Genomic DNA, 18,520 nt, shown 5'->3' with positions numbered 1-18,520 from the left:
GCATCCTACAACGTTTTACACTTACATTCACTAAGCACAATTCAACCAAATAGCCTCTTAGGCTTAGAGTGCCTCTTAGACTTCCTATTCATTAATTTTCAATAAGAAGTCATTTTTGTTTTCTGAATCAGTCAGTCATGTCTAATTGTGACATACATTTTCAACCAGGTCCGTTCTTCCTCAACATGCTGCTTCCCTGCTAAGATCACTGGTATGCATTACTACCAAGGGGCAGGGAGGAGCTCTAACCCCCACACAACTGGCCTGGCCTTACTTGAGATCTTGCTCCTACCTCTGTCAAGAAAGTCTTCTGGGTTTCCTCATCGCAGCGAATCAGCTCCTTCATCACCATCACCTTCCCTGTTGCTTTGTGCGTTACCTGTTGGAAATGGACACTGTCCAGCAGGAAGGAAAGCCCTATGAAACCTATAGATGCTTTAGAGCAGGGTTTCCCAAACTGTGGGTCACATCTCCCTCCACACCTGAGCAGGGAGAAGAGAGGAAATTCAGATGGACCAGGTCCAGGGAGTTGCAGGAAACTGCCACCAAAATCCACCCCCCCCCCCAACAAGATTCTGTAAGTTGAAAGTGAGAAAATAGACACACAAAGGCCCATTGTAGTGTGGCCCTTTGAGTCCACAATACTGTTGTATCCCAAGAACCCCAGTTAGTGGTCCAATTTTAATCAGTGCAGGATCTGAATGTGTGCTGCAGGCTGCTAGAGCCTCTGCTAACAGTATTAACCCTGCACCTGCGTGTGCCTGGAACTACCTTAAACCATACAAGCACCACTGAACAAACATGAAAAGCAGGTCCCCAGGCACAGACCTTAACCAACCACTTCAGCTTGTATTCGTGAAATTACTGAGAATGATTCCCTTTTTCATGGATCAAGAACAACTACTAAGCAATTCACACCAAGTCAACAGATATCCCTGCTGTCACGTAGCTTCCAGCAAGTGCTAGGTTTCTGATGGGCTTATTGAAAACTTGTTCTTTTGCAATGCTGTGTGGAGATGCACAACTGGAGACTGTCTAGTTGCGACAGCAAGCAGTCAAGGTTCCACATTTGGTGTGAACAGTGTACTGCAATCTCCAAGGATGGCACCAAGGTGATGACATGTGAGACAGTACCTAAAGCCTCATGGCTTCATTGTGTCTCAGTCCACCATGCTCTTAAATGCCTGAAAACCTGTGCCAGGTCCTTCATGAAAGTTGTTAAAGTCTTACCCAAAGATTCCTGACTTTTTTCACATTGCTCTGTGAGGATTTGGGTGCCTTTTAACCAGCAACTCCTTTCACACCAAAATCAACCTGACTGGATTTAGAGCACGACTGCAGGTTTTCTGGAAGAACTTCTCCCGCTGCTGACTCCTTCAGTAATTCAGCTTGGGTGGCAGAGTCTACTTCGCTTACATTTCTGGGCACCTAATCTCCTCTTCTCTCAAAAGAGATGATAAATGGTCGGTCCATACAGAACAGGGTAGAAGCTTTCAACAGAACATTTGGAAATTGGTCTTAATCTCAGAGAGGAAACCAGAATAGCTTTCCTGTTTCAGACTTTGTGGGAACTGAAGAACCCACCAGAAACTCTCAGGCCCTCAACTCAGCATTGAGGAACATGAGATCCAGCTGCAGGACTATTCTCCTGGTGACCCAAAGAGAAAAGCAGTGGAACGACCAACCCCCATCATGCAAGAAACAGTGATTCAGTCAGCAGTGCTGACTTGGCTATTAAAGACAAGCCTCTGTTGGGAGACCCTGGCAACTTACATTAGCCAGGAGCTCAGGTTTTTGTTTTTGTTTTGTTTTTGTTTTTTTCTTCTTTGGGGGGTGGGGGGGCTTGAAGGAGTAATTCTGCAGTAGTGGCAGAAGCCATGGAAGTTCTCATAGATAAGAGAATGAAATGCAGAGTCCAGCTTCTCTTCAATTACAATTATAAACGAAGCATCACAACTGACTGCTGATCAAAAGTAACTAACTCCCCAGCTGAAATGCACATAGCACATCAGTAAAAACAGGCTCAGTCTCACAATGATGGGGTCCTTTTTGCACCTCTGTTTTGTGAAGCTTACTAAATAATTTCTGGTATGTTGTGGCTACAAAGCTTTACCTGCTCATGTTTAGAGTTCAAGGTCTTGGGAGACAAGTGTTGTAAAGAACATTAGGCTGGAAAGGGGCCACGAGCTCTGAGAACCTGGGAAACCGCTCTAATGGAAAGACCAGTTGTGATAAATGAAGGTGGGGGGGAGAAAGAAAGAGGAGAGAAGGGGTAGCTCCCTTGTATTCAGCCTTGACACCAGTGCACACTAATGCTGCATAGATTCAAAGGTGAGCAGTAGAATTCAGCGCTACTCTGATCTAGGTGGAGTGTGAAAGCCTGGAGACTCTGCCGTGGATAACAGGACCAGGCAGCAATACAGCATCCCTTCTCTTGCTCCTATACAAAGTAACACATCCAAACATTAGCAGAGTGCTGAGGAGCAGTATGCCATCACCTTCCGCAAAGAGGTTTAAGTGTCTAAAGCACAGTGACAAAGGCAAGGGAAGTGAAGGGAAGTAATGAAGACATAAATGGACTCTTTAGGCTGGTATCAAACAAACTTAACAAGAACAGTAACGTTATGGAACTCACTGAGGAGATTTTATCTCCCAGTGCATGCACCAACACGAGAGGAAATGCCTCTGTGCTGTTAACCCCATGGGGATGCAGATGGCAAGACATGCTGTAGAGGAAAAGGTTTGCTTACTTGGACATGCTATTTGTCTATGAGCAGAGAAAAGAAATATGCCAATTAGTATAGTACCATATCAAAGATTGAACACTTAGTGCTATGAATCCCAGAGCACACTGGCATATTCCCAAGGCAGCACAGGAGGAGGATTGATACAACAGTGGTTAAGGAGAAACTGATTCCCACAGCATAGTAGGATAGAGATTAGGGTACTGAAGAGGTCACACTGGCCCTTGGAAGGTAGATAGCGTTCAGGAAACTGACTCAAGGGTCAGCTACAGTAATACCAGAAACCCGAGCAGACTGCAGAAACTCCAGTTACAGGGGTCGGGAGGAAATCTGTTGCTGCAGAATGCCAGGGAAGGTGCTCCTGAAGGGTCCACGCTCCATGGCGAAGATCAGACAGTTAATACAGGGAAGTGGAGAGTAGAGTTACTATTGCAAGAGCTTTTTGTTCTCAAAGGGACTTGTGCACAGATGTGGTCAATCCTCAGGGGAGTAGAGTTAGACTGTTAAACAGTTTACCACAGTAACGGTCACTGGACCCCTTGTAAGTCCCAGTCTGTCTAGCACAGACTCTTGCACCAAGGGAACTCCACAATATTGAATTGGGAGATTGAGTGAGCACCTTCAGGAAGACATAATTAACGTAACAGTGAGTCTTCCTCTTGCCCCCTTGACTGAGGTGTGACCCATTCACTCTGCAGCTCTGGTTATACACAAACACCTCAGCACACTAGATGCTTGTTAGACTGGCTGCAATTTAAACAGGACAGTCAAACTCTCCAGCAGAATGTAAGCCATCTCTCCAGGATACCAGCTACACTCAAGCTGAGTGAGTACAAGAGAAGAGAGAACTGTGAATATGGTGAAACAGCCAATCAAGCCCCCAGACCAAGCATGCTACTGGGAAGGAAATAAAAGTCACTCAAGATTTTGTTGTGACATTTGAAAGTTTCTGTAAGAGGCATATCCTCTCAGTTGGGAATTTGGCAGTAAGTTCATGGGTCATGGTTTTGCCCACTCACCTTGATAACTTGTCCAAAGAACCCTTTCCCCAGTACTTCGCCATGTGTCAGATCACAGGGCCGGAAGATCTGCTGGGAATAGCTGGAGGAGGAGTGCAGAGATTCAGAGCGACTGATGTCACGGCTCAAAATGAGAGGTTCCTTTGGGGAGCTGGGTCCAGGAGACTTGGAAATACTGTTACTTCGCCTGGAGAGTGAAACCAACAGGAGGATTAGGTCAGCTGCAAGGAAGGTATTACCCTAAATGAGTGCATGCTAGTAACCATCCAGCTCACTAGCTTCCCGCAATTCTGCAGATGTGGAAGGTGCTGCAGCATGTACCTAAATTCCTGAGTGAGCCAACAGTAATGTCAACGCTGGCCAGCCTCCACATCTCTATCCATTTGCATTCCGACTTCCACCTTACAAGGAACAACTCCAGATCGTTCTGAGCAAGGGATTCAGGTGTCAGGGAAGTGACTCTGGATGATCTGCAATTTTTGTAAGATGAAGGAAGTCGGTGGGGGACAGAGGACCCCAGTATGGGGAGGGCAGGTTTTCTAACATTGAAGACCCAAGCCTCACTTAGCAGGGGCCAGTCCCTGAGGGGTAAGCTCTCATCACAGCCATCTGAGCCTGGCAAAATCTGACTTTTCAATTTTTTATTTCAAGTGGTTAGCAGATTTAGAGCCCATAATTCAGCCTTTATTTAACAGTCTAAACACTGTTAAACAAGCCAGCCTGAAGGGGAGTCCATAGAGAATGACTGAAGGGATCTGCAGCTTCATCTCCTGGGCAATGCTTCATTGCAGGCTTGGCCATGACTCAGCCATTTGCAATTGCAAGACTGAGCATTGTACAGCCCAGGCTCCAGGGTGTGCTAAAACACACATAGCTAGAGGAGAGGCGACAGTCAGTGGTGGTATTCTCAGAGTCTAGAAAAAACAGTTTCTCAGAAGATTGGCAACTGCTGCTCTAGACGCACTAGCTGCAGTGCAGTTTTCCTAGGGTTTGGTACCTGAGGGAGTGCCTGTGCAGTGTTCTTTCCAGATTCCCCGTAATGTCCAATGGGGAAATGGAGCGCGAGGTGGTGGTTTTTATGTGGGTTGGGAGCCTAGGGTCCAGACGCAGTCTGTCTAGTCGCTGAGAGACAGGGTCATGTTCTATGAGCAGCTGAAGTGTCTGGCTTGTCCTGCGAATCAGGTCCTCCACCTGAACACAAATCCAAGAGCAGGGTAAGAGCCTTTGAAGGGGACTGTTGTAGAAACATGAAGCCACCTGGATGTCCTTCAGTAGACCACTAGAATCTACAGTGCCTCAACCAGGTCACTGTGGCTGTGTTTTAGTTACACACAATTTAAGTGTCCACCAGACCAGTCAGTCTAGCAGCATGTAGATCTTCATTCTAGCTAGTGCCTCTTCCGCTCTGATCAGCTACAGGAGACCCAACTCACTATTTTTCTGGAATGAGGCCACATGTTACACTGAAGAAAGCAAGTCCAAGAATATGGAGATCATGCCTAACGCTGATCAATACACTTTTATAAGGGAAATGTAAAGCTATCCAGGTGTCTAAACCCAGATCTAATTATTCTGCTTTAGAAGAGAAGGCTCAAGGTATTAGCCAACATCAACAGCAGACAAAAAGTATTTGTCTAGCGACCAAAAGGGTAGCCTAATATCATGCACTGAGTGCTCAAGCATGACCTTGAAAGTGATTAGCTGTATAAAGCATTTAATATAGTAAATGAAGACAGAAAACTGGTCGCTTGCTACACCATACACAGCTTCCAGATACACTCTCAATTGACAATGCCTGGCAGCTGTCCTCTCTCAAAACAGGTCTGGCTGATGATACATGTACACTGCCTTCAACTCAGTCACTTGGTCAAACTCTTTCCCTTTGAGACAACCTGCACTCCAGGCTTCCTTAACCACTTACTAATTGTTGAGGTTCACCTCCTCTATTCTAAACTGCTTCTTAACTGCCCTCTCCCAGCTGCCACCTTCCCCTCCCCAATGGAGCTTAGATGCTGACTCCAAACTAAGAGGCCGCAAAAGCTTACTCTTGCATTCAGAGCCAATGGATTGTTCTGTAGTACAAATCAATGACAGCATTACAGCCCCACGCAGTAGGCACTACTATGGGGGGAATATTGTAAAAAAAGTCCCAAGGTAGAAGGGGTGGGGGGGAGCGGGGTATCAGTCTGGAGTATAGACTTTAGGATTACTCAAGATAAAACTAAACCTACTTCCTCCACTCGTAATGTGCGAATAGGGACTCCATTGATTTCCAGGATCCGGTCTCCAGAGTGGATGGCATTTTGGACATCGGGGCTAATATGTCTTCTGTTGACTCTAAATCAAAGTCAAAGGAAAGAGTCATGCTGGAGAATCCACCTAAACACAGATTACCAGAAGTTCAATGGATCTCTACTTCCCAGCAAGTGTTCTTCCCTTTTAGGATCCAGAAATAAGTGAAGTGTTCTCAGGTCTGCTAATGTGAGATAACACTAAGCTGTGACAGTAAGCATTCTCTGAGGTGCCCAGACCTCAGCAAGCTTGGCGAATAAAGGACCTTCTCGTATACCCACAGGAAAGGGAAACAAACAGTAGCTAAGCCATAGAGAAAGGTAACTAGCTTCTTTATTTGTTACTGCTATAATCCTGTAATTTTTTTCTGGACCAGGGAGAATCCCACAGTTTCAGTTAGCCATAACAATGTGGGAGAACAAAAAAGACTGCCCCACCAAGAAACACTCATGGTTTCATTTGCATCTCATTCCTACCACATGGTCACTGAATGAGAAATTCTATTTCAGCAACTGGAGAGATTCTCATAGAAATAAAAGTTAGTCAGAAGCTCCCACTTTCCTTTGCCCAGATACCTCTGCACAATTACAACTAATGTAGCTATTACGGCCTCTTCGTACTCACTCTTTCACCTGGACACTGGTGGCATAGCTGGAGCAGCCACTTTCGACAGCCACAGAGAACCCTCTCTTGCCATCAGTGGCTGCAGGCATAGAGATGAGGGTCAGTGTATATGGTAGCTGTTCACGCAGAGATTCCGTGGAGAGAGTTTCTATCATTGGTGTCAGCACAATCTGGTTATGGCATTTTCCACTACAGAAAGAACAGAGGAGAGTCACTGGCCATTTCCCATCCCTTCTTGCCAACCTACGTAGCCGGATCCTGCTGCCCCAAAAGGTTGGAACAATGTGATTGTTCTTATCAGCTATCAAGGCTTCAAGCAGTGCTCCCCTACCCCTAGAAATGTACTTGATCATTCCATTCTGGTGTTTACAGATTCATAGATTCCATGGCCAGAAGGGACCACTGCGTTCATCTAGCCTGATCATCTAGTTCATCCCCTGTATAAGCAAGAGGATAGAACTTCCCCAAAATAATTCCTAGAACACAAGGTTTAGAAAAACATCCTCTCGATTTAAAAATAGTCAGGAATGAAGAATCCACCACTACTGTTGGTAAATTGTTCCAATGGTTAATTACTCTCACCATTTACACCTTATTTCCAGTCTGAATTTGTCTAGCTTCAGCTTCCAGCCATTGGACCACATTGTACCTTTCTCTGTTCGATTAAAGAGTCCATTATTCAATGTGATCCATATGCAGATACTTCTAGACTAATCTAGTCACACTTTAACCGTTTCTCTATTAAGATAAAGAGATTAGATCCTTGAATCCATCACCATAAGGCATGTTTTATGATCCTTTAATCATTCTTATGATTGAGAACCCTCTGAAGCCTCTCCAATTTTTCAACATCCATCTGTGTTTAAACCACACTGACCCACTAGACAGAATGGGGAAGTGATTTGCACGTACAGCAGGCAATGGAGCGCACAGTACCACAGGATCATTTTAACAGGACAGCAATGGAGTGTCATGTGCCCGATCTTACCAGTAGAGTGTGGAGTGTTGTACTAGTGCATACGTGTCTCCATCTTCAATGATTACTTTGCAACTCATACAAGCAAAGCATTCAGGATGGTACTTGTATTCTCCAGCCACCTACACAGACAAGCAGAGGAAGTTCTGATCAAGGAGAGGACACTGTTAAATCGGGGCTTGGGAAGCAATAACTGCACCTACTAACAGAAGTCTACATGGACTCCAAGACTAAGCAGCGTTCATTCTTAAATACCGGACAGAGCAATGCAAATCCACCCTGCCTTTGCTAAATCCCCTCCCTCAGTGCCTTGGTTACAGTACACTGCTCTTAAATTTTATTAGCCTGGAGCAAAGTAGGTATTTGAGTGAATATTAGACTTCCCACTAGTTACGATACAGGCGAGAGTAGATATTAAGCCTTAATTGATAAATCTGAGAGATGATTTTGCAAGACTAGTATTAATGCACAAGATTCAGCTACTGCCGCCAGCTACCAGAAACCAGAGACGACTTCTTAAAAAAAAAAATTGGCTTGTTCATATTCCATGGTTTGCAATAGTTCTTACATGAGACCGTTCCCTACTGTTTGTATTTTGCCAAAATTCCATTAATAGTGAGAATTCATCTGCACTATTTTCACTAGCAGATGTCGGTACTGCCTCCAGAATAGTGTTTGTTGGCTGGTACACAATATACTGCTTTTATTTAGCCTACCTAAATATTGGATACTTTTCATTCTTGACAAAGATTGATTTAAGAGGGTTAGGATTTCCATTTTGGTGGGTTACTTGGGGCAAGACAATATTTTGTTACACTCGAACATGTGAGAGGTGCTCGATCATTTAGAAATGCTTGAGGGACTGTGGCTCTGCATCCAGCCACTAGAGGGCTTGGAAAGCCATTTTTAGACATGGTCCCATTTTATCATGTAGCTTCAGAAATGCTTCAGTCTAAACCTACACTACAGCAGCATCTACACTACACTAAATCTACACTACAGCAGCAGCACTGTAGTGCTTCTGGTGAAGATGCTCTAAGCCAGGGGTTCTCACCTTTTTTTCTTGCTGACCCCCCCCCCCCCCCAAATATACTGTAAAAACTCCACAGCCCACCAGTGCCACAACTGTTTTTCTGCATATACAAGCCAGGGCGAGCATTAGGGCGTAGCAAGTATGACAACTGCCCATGGCCCCATACCACAGGGGTCCCACCAAGCTAAATTGCTCAGGCTTCGGCTTGAGCCTTAGGTGGTGGGGTTCAGGGCCCTGAGCTTCAGCCCTGCATGATGGGGCTTCAGCTTTCTGCCCTGGACCCCAGAGAGTAACACTGACCCTGCTTGGTGGACCCCCTGAAGTCTGCTCACAGCCCCCCAGGGGGCCCCGGACTCTTGGTTGAGAACTGCTGCTCTTGGCCGATGGGAGAGAGTTCTTCAGTCGGCTTAACTCCTGCCTCCATGAGCAGCAGTATCTATGTCAGCAGGAGAAGCTCTCCTGCCGACATAGCGCTGTCCACACCGGTGCTTCGGTCATTATAAAACTTGCATCACTCGGGGAGTGGATTAAGTTATACTGAAGTAATTTGTAATGTAGACATAGCGTAAGACTGCAAATTGACAATTGCAGCCTTTCATAAGGCAAAGAAAAGTGTAACCCCTCACTGGATATGAGACTAACTCCTCTAGAGGAGCTTGAGAATCAGGCGACAAGAGCGTCTCAGTTCCCTTAACATCACTTTCATTGACGCACAGCTTGGGAGCAGGACGGAAAGTGTTTTGCCTCATCTTGTTGGGTTCTATGCATTTCAGCTCCTTGTCATCTTCCCCAAAACGCTTCTGGTCCTCACACCCCTCCTTCACAAGTTGGCCTACTTAAAGTCATCTATATCCCAAAAGACGCATAGATTGTGCATACCTTTAACACTTCATATCAACAGTTGAATTTTAAGACTAAAACCCCCAGTCTGCTGCAGTCACCAGGGTACCTGGTGACTGACACTCCTGTCAGTCAGGGGTGGCTGGGCAGAAAGAGGCATAGCAGAGTCCTTACCATCACAGGTCCAGTCATCAACAAAGAGCAGCCATGGCAAGATTCCCCAAATTTCCCCCAGTAGTCTTTGTGACAATAGAGCTTCCCATCCTTTTCATAGTACCAGTTAGTGAGGGGGTCCTGACATTCAGAGCACCTAGAGGATGACAAAGGGACATGGCTAGCAACTGTTCATCATGGACTAGCCCCAGTCAGAGTTAGTTTTCCTCCAGCCAGTCTTTAAAAATCACCCCAAGCAGAAGGAACCCTGTAGTGAGCAGGAATTCTGCTCCTGAATTTTTTGTGTAATACTTTATCCTTTGAAGAATGAGCTTCACAAGACATTTATCCTTTTAAGCTCATGTTTATTCACATAAAGTAGTGGATGCTGCAGGTATTCACTCTCCTTCCTCATGTCGATAACCGACCCCAAGGAAAGATTTAGTACTTCTAGAGCATCTTCCAGCCAAGGGTTTCAATGCACTTCAGACATAAATTTAGCCTTAAAATCTTTGTCAAGCAGACAAATATAATCAGCCTCATTTTACAGATGAAGAAATAGGCACAGAGATTGAACAATTTGCCGAAAAGGAAAATCTGCAGCAAAAATACAAAATGGAATCCAAATCTGCAGGCTCCTTCCGCTGCTCCTTAAGCGCATTACTGTTATGTTCTTAGCAGATGCACTGGAGTAGAAAGAAAGATTTTTCTTTTAAATGCTCTCTCCCCCTTTCCTCAGTTTGCATCATGTGACGTTCATTGAGCTAGGCGGCCTGTACAGGTGGGGGTGTTGCTGAAAAATGCATGCTGAACACCCTGTTGCCCAGGGCAGTACACATTTACCCCTCAACCTGAGAAGCAAGACTAGCCATTCACATGATCGTGCACAGCACTAGACAGATTAAAAGAATACCTTGAATCATTTAGAGTAGCAACAGCTTTACTAACATGACATTTTCATTAAGATCCATGAGGCAGGCATTGGACGGCCTCACCATTAGTAATGGGATAAAATCTTATCCTGGCTGGTAGTGACCAAGACTATCATCTACTTGGTTTCCCTAGCCTCTGTTTGCCAGAAGCTGAGACTGAGCGATTGGGGGAAGGGGTGGATCACTTGATCATTACCTGTTCTGTTCATTCCCTCTAACACACCTGGCACTGGCCACTACCAGAAGACAGGATACTGGGCCGTTCTTACGTACTTGCAATTTTAGACCAATTCACAGGAGATGTCTATGGCACTACTGGCACTGACTGACTCCCTTGGCAGCAGAGGGGCCAAAGACTGAAGGCTAATCTACACTTAAAACACTACAGGGGGACAACTGCAGCAGCACTGCTGTAGTGCTTCAGTGTACCCACTCATTACAGCCCTGGGAAGGGTTCTCCCATCACCCTAATTAATCCACCTCGTGGAGAGGCGACAGCTAGGTTGACAGAATAAGTGTCGATCTAGTGCTGTCTATGCCAGGAGTTAAGTCATGTTAACTATGTCGCTCAGAGGTATGGCTTTTTACACAACCCTGAGCAGCGTAATCTGTTGACCTAACTTTTCAGTGTAAACCAGTCCTGAGACCATGGAGACAAATTCGCTCTCACCTCCTAAAGATAAAATTCCCAGGTCCTTGGGAAGGAAATTACTACAGTTACCTTGCAGATAGACTCTCTGCCATCAGCATCACCCTGTCATCCTTCACACAAGCACTACCTTAAGACTCTTCCTGGAAGTTTAAGTTAATTTGTGCTAAGCTTCCGCTTGGGAATTCCAGCTAGTAGAGATAAAATTGGAATGTGCATATTCCGAGAGGAAAACCAGATTTTGCCTCAACATGAAAATCCACTTTCATTCCATTCACATGGATGCAGAAGGAACAAGATGAAATTGCTTACAGATAGCCAGTGGTTTGAGGGAAGTGACTTCATTGTAAGAGGCATTTGGAGCCATTTCCCCCCCCCCTCCCCCCATGGATGAATAAACTTCTCCTCCCAAACTAGATTAATGGTTCATGAATGTTGTGAACATAGAGATGCTCCCAGCTTGGGGAGCGCAAATCCTTTTCCCTCATGAGGGGACAGAGCTTTGATATGTGCAATAGGCCCTGACAATTTCATTAGCAGGAGGAGACTCTTTGTGCCTTAAGATACACAGTGCATTTGTTATTACAGCCTCCAGACCTGGGGCACTGTAAGAGTTACACCCTCATAATGGTATGCATACACTCCACCTGCAGGGCATCAGAACAATGTCTTTCCTTCACCCGATAGCCTTTGGCTTTCATTAGCTGTAAGCATACCTGGCTCAATGATCAAGCGGGTGGGAGGGAAAAGAGCAAGTGGTGACTAACAGCAGAGATACGCATCAGCAACACACTGCAGGAACATCTAACACCAGCAAATAAGATCCTTCAGAGTTATCCCACCTCCATGTGCATGCCTGTACCAATGTGAAAACCTAGAGCTCGATTACAGCTTTCGACAAGTAAAGCTCCATGATCAGACTTGCACTTGAGAGGAAGACAGTAATATTGGAGAGGACAGGAAACACCTACACAGCCACTTAAAAGTTACACCCAAGTGTTGAAAATACCCAGCAAGGTCACAATTCAGCAATATTTTTCCTTCCTGTAATTCCCCAGTTTCAGTAAGAGCAACATGGCTGCAGCTCTAGGCAGTGCTGCTGCTCCCCTAATATTACTTAGACTGGATCCACTGTTAAAATTTAGGCTGATATAGCTACATCATTCAGGGGTGTGAAAAATCCACACCCATGAGTGACCTACATATGCTGACCTAACCCCCCATGTAGACTTGATGAAAGAATGCATCCGTCAATCTAGCTACCATTGCTTGGGGAGGTGGTATTTCCACACTGATGGAAACACCTTTCTGTCACTGTAGGTTGCATCTACACAATGGGGTTATGCTGGCTATGGTGCCATTAGTTTTATGCCACTGTAGTCAATGCTACAGAGGCGTGGCCTTAAGGAGGGGGCATACAAGGTGCTCCCCTACCTTCCCCATGCTGATTTAGCAATTGATCCCAACCCTACAACAGTGTGATTAGCAGTTTCTACCAGGAAATAGGAACTCTGGATACTGCTGTTGCAACAAATCCATAGTAAAGAGAAGGTGAAAGGGGGTGGAGTCTGTAAGCAGTCAGCTCTTTGCTATGTAATTAAACAAATCTGGGCAAGATAAATTTGCAGCTGAAGGCTCAACACCCCACTCAGAACAATGAGGCAACAATAAGTGTGTCAGGTCCCAGAGAGACAAGACTTTGTTCAAGGGTGCTAACTGGCTGCCTCAGTCATGAATCATTGTTGGCAAGAACTACCTCACTGAGTAACACACCACAACGCAGCCCCTTCTGCCACCATTACACTTTATATGTTCTAACAAGGAAGATGCTTAAAGAAATCTGAAGTCTGAAAATTTGTACATAGCACAGAGCTAGTCACCAGAGCCAACCCTTTGACTAAAATCATGTCTTTGGCCAGGCTACAGAGGCACCATGTGATCCTCAAGTCCCCAGATAGAAAGATTAAGAGGGGATCTTTATTCATGCAAGACAGTGGGACAAACTCCCCTCCATCTCGCTTGATGTGCATTAACTTTAGCACTGTTCGTTTATGGGTTCATCTTTCTAGGTCACCACATCCAGAAGCAAGGCTGATTTCACTTTTCTGTTCAGGATATGGACAATGGGAAGGTCTAATCCCAGATTTACTTTTCTCCACTGTGTTGAGAGAATATCCAAAACATGACCCATACCTCAGGGACTGGAAACTACCACAGCTTACACCTGATCATGTCCCCCTTGCTGGCTGGCTGCTGCTAACCCCATCAAGTTCAGGCAGGTTCTCTTCTCACTCCATCAGGTAGCATGCTTGAGCCCCGGTAAGGGAAGCAAATCTCCATGAACAGCTCTCAATCAGTCCATTTTTTCTGGAGCTGCAGACATGGGGTCATATTTGCCAAGATTCACAGGGGCTGGAACTAGGGGTGCTGCTTGAAGCAATTTCTATCATATAGAGGGTTTACGGTTTGATTCAATGGCTCTCAGCATCCCCTCTATACAAATTGATCCAGCATCCCAGACAAGATTCTTGATTTTTGGACATCGTTAATGGCGAGGATACTTATCCAGTCCTGCAGCAGCAAAGTAGGAGATGAGGGCTACAACAACCCTCTAGGCCTAACAAGGGAAGGTCTTCACTGCACATGTGAAAGCCCCCCATCCCCACATCAGCTGACCAAACATGTTCTTGAAAAGCACAGCCACTTCTCCACTAAGTGTGAAAATCCAACACTACTGGGGTTTAGATGAACAAGGTTGGGTTAGGGCAACACAACAGGCTGCCAAGGGATCAGGTGAAGCCAGTTTGGACACTGAGCTCCCACAGGTTAGGAACATTGTGGGAGCAGCATGTTCAAACCCCAAGGGAAGAGACAACCCTCCAAGTGTTCTAGTGACTGATGGAGCAACAACCTTGATGAGTATCCAAGGGAGCTGCAACCATCCCTACTCAGAGGGAGGGTGCCATAACACGGGCCTTATGGAAGGGGAAGAGCTGGGGTTCCTATGGATCCCCGAGCCTCCTAAATTTTTTCTAAAGCAATTCGAGAGGCTTTGATGCTGCCTTTGCCATCACTTACAACCATGACATGTGAATAGAGGCTTTAAACTGGTAGCTCCTACCTACTCATTTAATGATGCCACAGACCTGCATTTAAAGGTATTGGAGCTGCTTCCATGGCAAACATATAATCAAGAATACTAAACTACAGCTGAACCAGCAGGCAGCAACAGCCAGACAGAGAAGTGTGTGCCACTCCATGCTCAACTCCCTCCCTTCCCCATCCATCATTCCTAAGACTCTAAAGAACTTTTCTAAAGCCACATTAAAATGACCATTTATTGAATTATTTTACAAAATATATAGTCCTTTAATAGCTGCCTCTGGAAGGCTACACCTTTGTTTACCTCACATGGGAGCGAGGGGGAAGATGCAGCAAGAGAATCAGTGGCCCCAGGAGGAGGGAAGGTTTTACAAATGAAGCAGACACTCACTGATGTAACTGACCTGAATGCCCAATCCCCACCATAGCCCATTCAGTCCTATGCTTTAGGCATACCTCCCAACATTTAAAGTAGTTAACGCAGGATGAGTTCTGCCTCCAGGGAGTAGGAACTGCAGAGTAAGCCTGCCTCACCATCACCCCACAGTGCCATTCAAAGCCCAGCTGCCCATTCCCTCCCCATCAGGGGAGCCAAGCCAGGCCAAATCAGAGCAGCACTGTGACCCCATGGGCTGTGGCCAGGTTGCAGTGCATGGAGCAAGGAGCCAAGCCCAACCAGCCCCACAGGACAGACACCACTTCAACAGTGCGCATCCGATGCTGTGAGCTGTAGCTCACGAAAGCTCATGCTCAAATAAATTGGTTAGTCTCTAAGGTGCCACAAGTCCTCCTTTTCTTTTTGCGAATACAGACTAACACGGCTGTTACTCTGAAACACTTCAACTGTGATGTGGGTTTTGTGAGTCAAAGTGTGAGTGTAATAGTCACACAAAACTCCGGAGGTCTGCTTTAGGTCTCCATGGTACTTGGAAAACTGGTCACATCTTGGTGTGGATCTGGGTGTTACTGTGTCTGTGCTGCTGAGTTCTGTAACTGAGCAGGCACAGAGATGTCAGAAACTCTCACCTGCAGTCAGTTTGGTTTTTGGGGGATGCTAAATGGATCAGACTACAACAAGAAACCAACTTGACCAAGAGTGAGGGGGAAGATTCAGCGCACAGGACAAAGTCTCCTTTACATCTAAAAGGACGCCAGTATCTTAATGAAGAGAAACCACACACTAGCACTGAAACGGCTGCACCCTCTCAGTGAAGGTCACTAATGGAAAGCCTCATGGATCATCACGTGAGATAGGTCAACCATACACCAGATAGGGTGCCCAAATAGAAAGTGTGAAAAATCGAGACGGGGTGAGGGGTAATAAGTGCCTACATAAGACAAAGCCCAGAATATTGGGAATGTCCCTATAAAAATCGGGACATGTAGTCACCCTTACACTAGGTCTACATCTCCAAAGATGGGGAAGTGAAAGAACTGCCATGCTGAGAAAAGGACACTTCCAGGACATAGCGCTTCCCTAAAACTGAAGCACCAAACTGGCTAATGCCCCAGAAACCTCCAGGGCAAAGAGACAACAGAAAGCATATCTAAAGTGCTACAGACAGAAGGCGGGGCATAGAAGCTCAGCTTCCACATGCACCTCTCCCATGGCACTTTTTAGGCACCAGCAATTGTAGCATGTATTTGTGAATAATCTCCATATATCCCTAATACTAGTATGACTCTACATAGTGTTAGAGGGCTATGGCTCTGACTGCACTTCCTCCCAATGGTAGGAAATGGGTTTTTTAGAAGCCTGCTTGTGAAGTTAGGTCAGTCGTGTCTAAACTGGCCTGCCCTTGTTCCACATGAGATAGGAACTTCAGTCTTGAGGATTTTAAGACCCTTTTAGCAGAGTTTTCCCAGGCCTTACTGGCCAACATAACTGTGTTTGAGGGAACAATTTCAAACTTGGCTTGCTAACATGGAGAAACCAGTGCAATCAAGGCCTTGCTCTGTAGCCATCTTCTTCCTCAACCCTGAGTCATTTAAATGGACTGAAGTTGGACATTCAGATAAACAAAAGGGGTTAATGTAAGCAAAACATCTGAGATAAGAGCTCATTCCAAGATAACCAGGCATTTACTGTTACTAATTGCCTGCAAAACACTTGATTTCATACATTAGATATGGTCACACCCTGCTGCCTATGGATTATGTCACCTTCCCAAACTCATCCCAGTGAGGAGCATATGGCACTCACAGACCTCATATTCTGTGTCATTCCCATGGACACACACTGTCTCCCTTTCTATATATCAGGAGCTTTCCATGAAATCCTATTCTTTCTGGCTGCTGCCTGGAAGACAGTGAAGAAGCCGACATCTATGGTTTGAATCCGAAAGGGAGCCTGCCAGCACACACTTGGGCTGTGCACATAAGCACAGTATTATTGAACAGATATACACACATGCCACCCCCTCTTATCAATAAGAACATGTATACAGATTAGTTTTCAAGAACTCTGCCTAGTCCCTTCCAGTTCACAAGTCATAGAGCTCCTAGCTTCAAGCCTGCTGCTCCCCATACACAAGCAGCTGAAGTTCATTCCGAGAATCTCAAACACAAGGCACCTAGGACGACATTATAGGGTGCCAAGTGGAGGGAAGAACTGGAAGGAAATCATCCATGAGAAAAAACACTTACCGAAAGGGATCCTTGGGAGTGAAATAAGCTAGGGCAGACAAGTAACTTCCCATCTTCAAGTACTGGATAAACCAGCTCAGTTGCAAACCTGTCCAACTGCCTCTGAACAACTCCACTTGGCCAGCATGGCAGCTGGAAGGTCTCACTTCACCTTGTGCTGATTCAGGCTCCTCTCCCCTTTCTGAAACTGCCTAAGGAGTGCCAGGTCTCAGACACTCGTTTCTTTTCAGATCCTTCCTGGCTCCCATGGCTGTAACCATCTCCTCCTCCTCTACTCAGCAGCAATTGCACCCTTGGGTGGGATAGCATAACCAATAACCTTGCTAAAATTCTGACATTCTTGTGCAGGAGCTGGTAGAGTTTGCAAGAACAAATTGCTGTCAAGTTAGTTTTTCCTTCTTTGGTTCCACCCCTGAAAGTGCGAGGGGAGGAGGAGTCATCCTTCACAAAAGGAACATGGGCAGTTAGAAGCACCAAGGAAATAGACACTTTTCACAAGGGGTGGAGCTGTGATCTAAAGCCAGAGAGAGGCTATGTGACAGACACCCTGAAAGGTCTGGAACTTCTGTTACAATAAAAGCCAATGTGTGAGCACAAAGCTCCTCTCTCAGTACACTAATGGTACTGATACTGAAGTCAAGCAAGGGCAGAGTCAAATGCAGAGAGTTAAGCCTCTGCTTATATCAGATAAATGCTAATCAGTTTCCTAGATCACAGTGGAGTGTGCGCATTCCACCCTTTACAGTTCCTCCAACCTGCTTGTTGATCCTCTGCTGCACAATGCCCTTCACTCTGAGGAAGGCTAATCTGCTCCCAAAGATACAGCCTCAGCTGCCTCAGAGCAGAAAGAAAAGACCAGGCCTGGCAGCTCAACCCAGCCCAGGGCTCCTGAATGGCAGTGCAAGATGTAATATTAAGACAGGTCAAAGACTGGTTAATCTGAGAGCAAACAAGTCACTTGATCCTTGACTTAAAGCTGCAACAGCTGCACAGAGAACTGCTTCAACCTGCTCGGCCTTGCCCATGCCACTGACTGATCAGTGGACAGAGTTCTACTCAGAGCCCTGGTCTACCCAACACAAAGCACTGGTGTTTGTACAGTGCTCTGTCGATTGGCTAGCCTGTTACACATGCTACTGCTGCTATTAGCCCTCCCCATATTTGTGCAGTCAATAAAACCTGCCATTTCTCACAAGAGTCTCAAAACCCTGCCGCGCACCAGAGATGAAAGTTCCCAGATTTGCTCTGACTGAAGGTCCTCCATCTCACACAGCTGGCACTCTGCTCAATAGAGGCACTGGCTGCAGGTTTGACAGCTGTGGCTGGCTTTTCAACTCCATTAGAGAGCCAGACACCTGATTTTGTAATGACAAGATACAGCTACATTTATGGGAAAAAAGAAGCCTGTTTCTCCTACTCAGTTTGATTTTTAACATAGACTAAGAGAGTGCAGAGAGAACCAGGACTGTAAAGCCTGAAGCAGCCGTCAATTCTGATGCAGGTCTAATTC

At 45.8% G+C, this 18,520-nt stretch overlaps 1 protein-coding gene across 4 annotated transcripts in view; it reads right to left on the bottom strand.

Moving 5' to 3' along the window:
- The window catches only part of LIMK2 (LIM domain kinase 2), a 43,981-nt gene that overhangs the window by 11,154 nt on the left and 14,307 nt on the right, over positions 1-18,520 (bottom strand). For 2 of the 4 annotated variants that reach the window (XM_073313551.2, XM_073313553.2), the window contains 7 exons: positions 9,703-9,838; positions 7,668-7,777; positions 6,680-6,868; positions 5,995-6,100; positions 4,761-4,954; positions 3,764-3,950; positions 293-379 (listed from right to left, as the gene is read on the bottom strand). In XM_073313551.2, coding sequence (XP_073169652.1) covers positions 293-379; positions 3,764-3,950; positions 4,761-4,954; positions 5,995-6,100; positions 6,680-6,868; positions 7,668-7,777; positions 9,703-9,838 — 1,009 coding nt within the window. Of the gene's footprint in view, positions 1-292; positions 380-3,763; positions 3,951-4,760; positions 4,955-5,994; positions 6,101-6,679; positions 6,869-7,667; positions 7,778-9,702; positions 9,839-17,010; positions 17,463-18,520 lie in introns of those variants that run through there. The other 2 variants (XM_073313552.2, XM_073313554.2) reach the window with 2 other exon arrangements.

Source organism: Lepidochelys kempii, chromosome 15, assembly GCF_965140285.1.
Source record: "Lepidochelys kempii isolate rLepKem1 chromosome 15, rLepKem1.hap1, whole genome shotgun sequence".
NCBI classification, from domain to species: domain Eukaryota; kingdom Metazoa; phylum Chordata; order Testudines; family Cheloniidae; genus Lepidochelys; species Lepidochelys kempii.
This window is presented reverse-complemented; position numbering and strand designations above follow the sequence as displayed.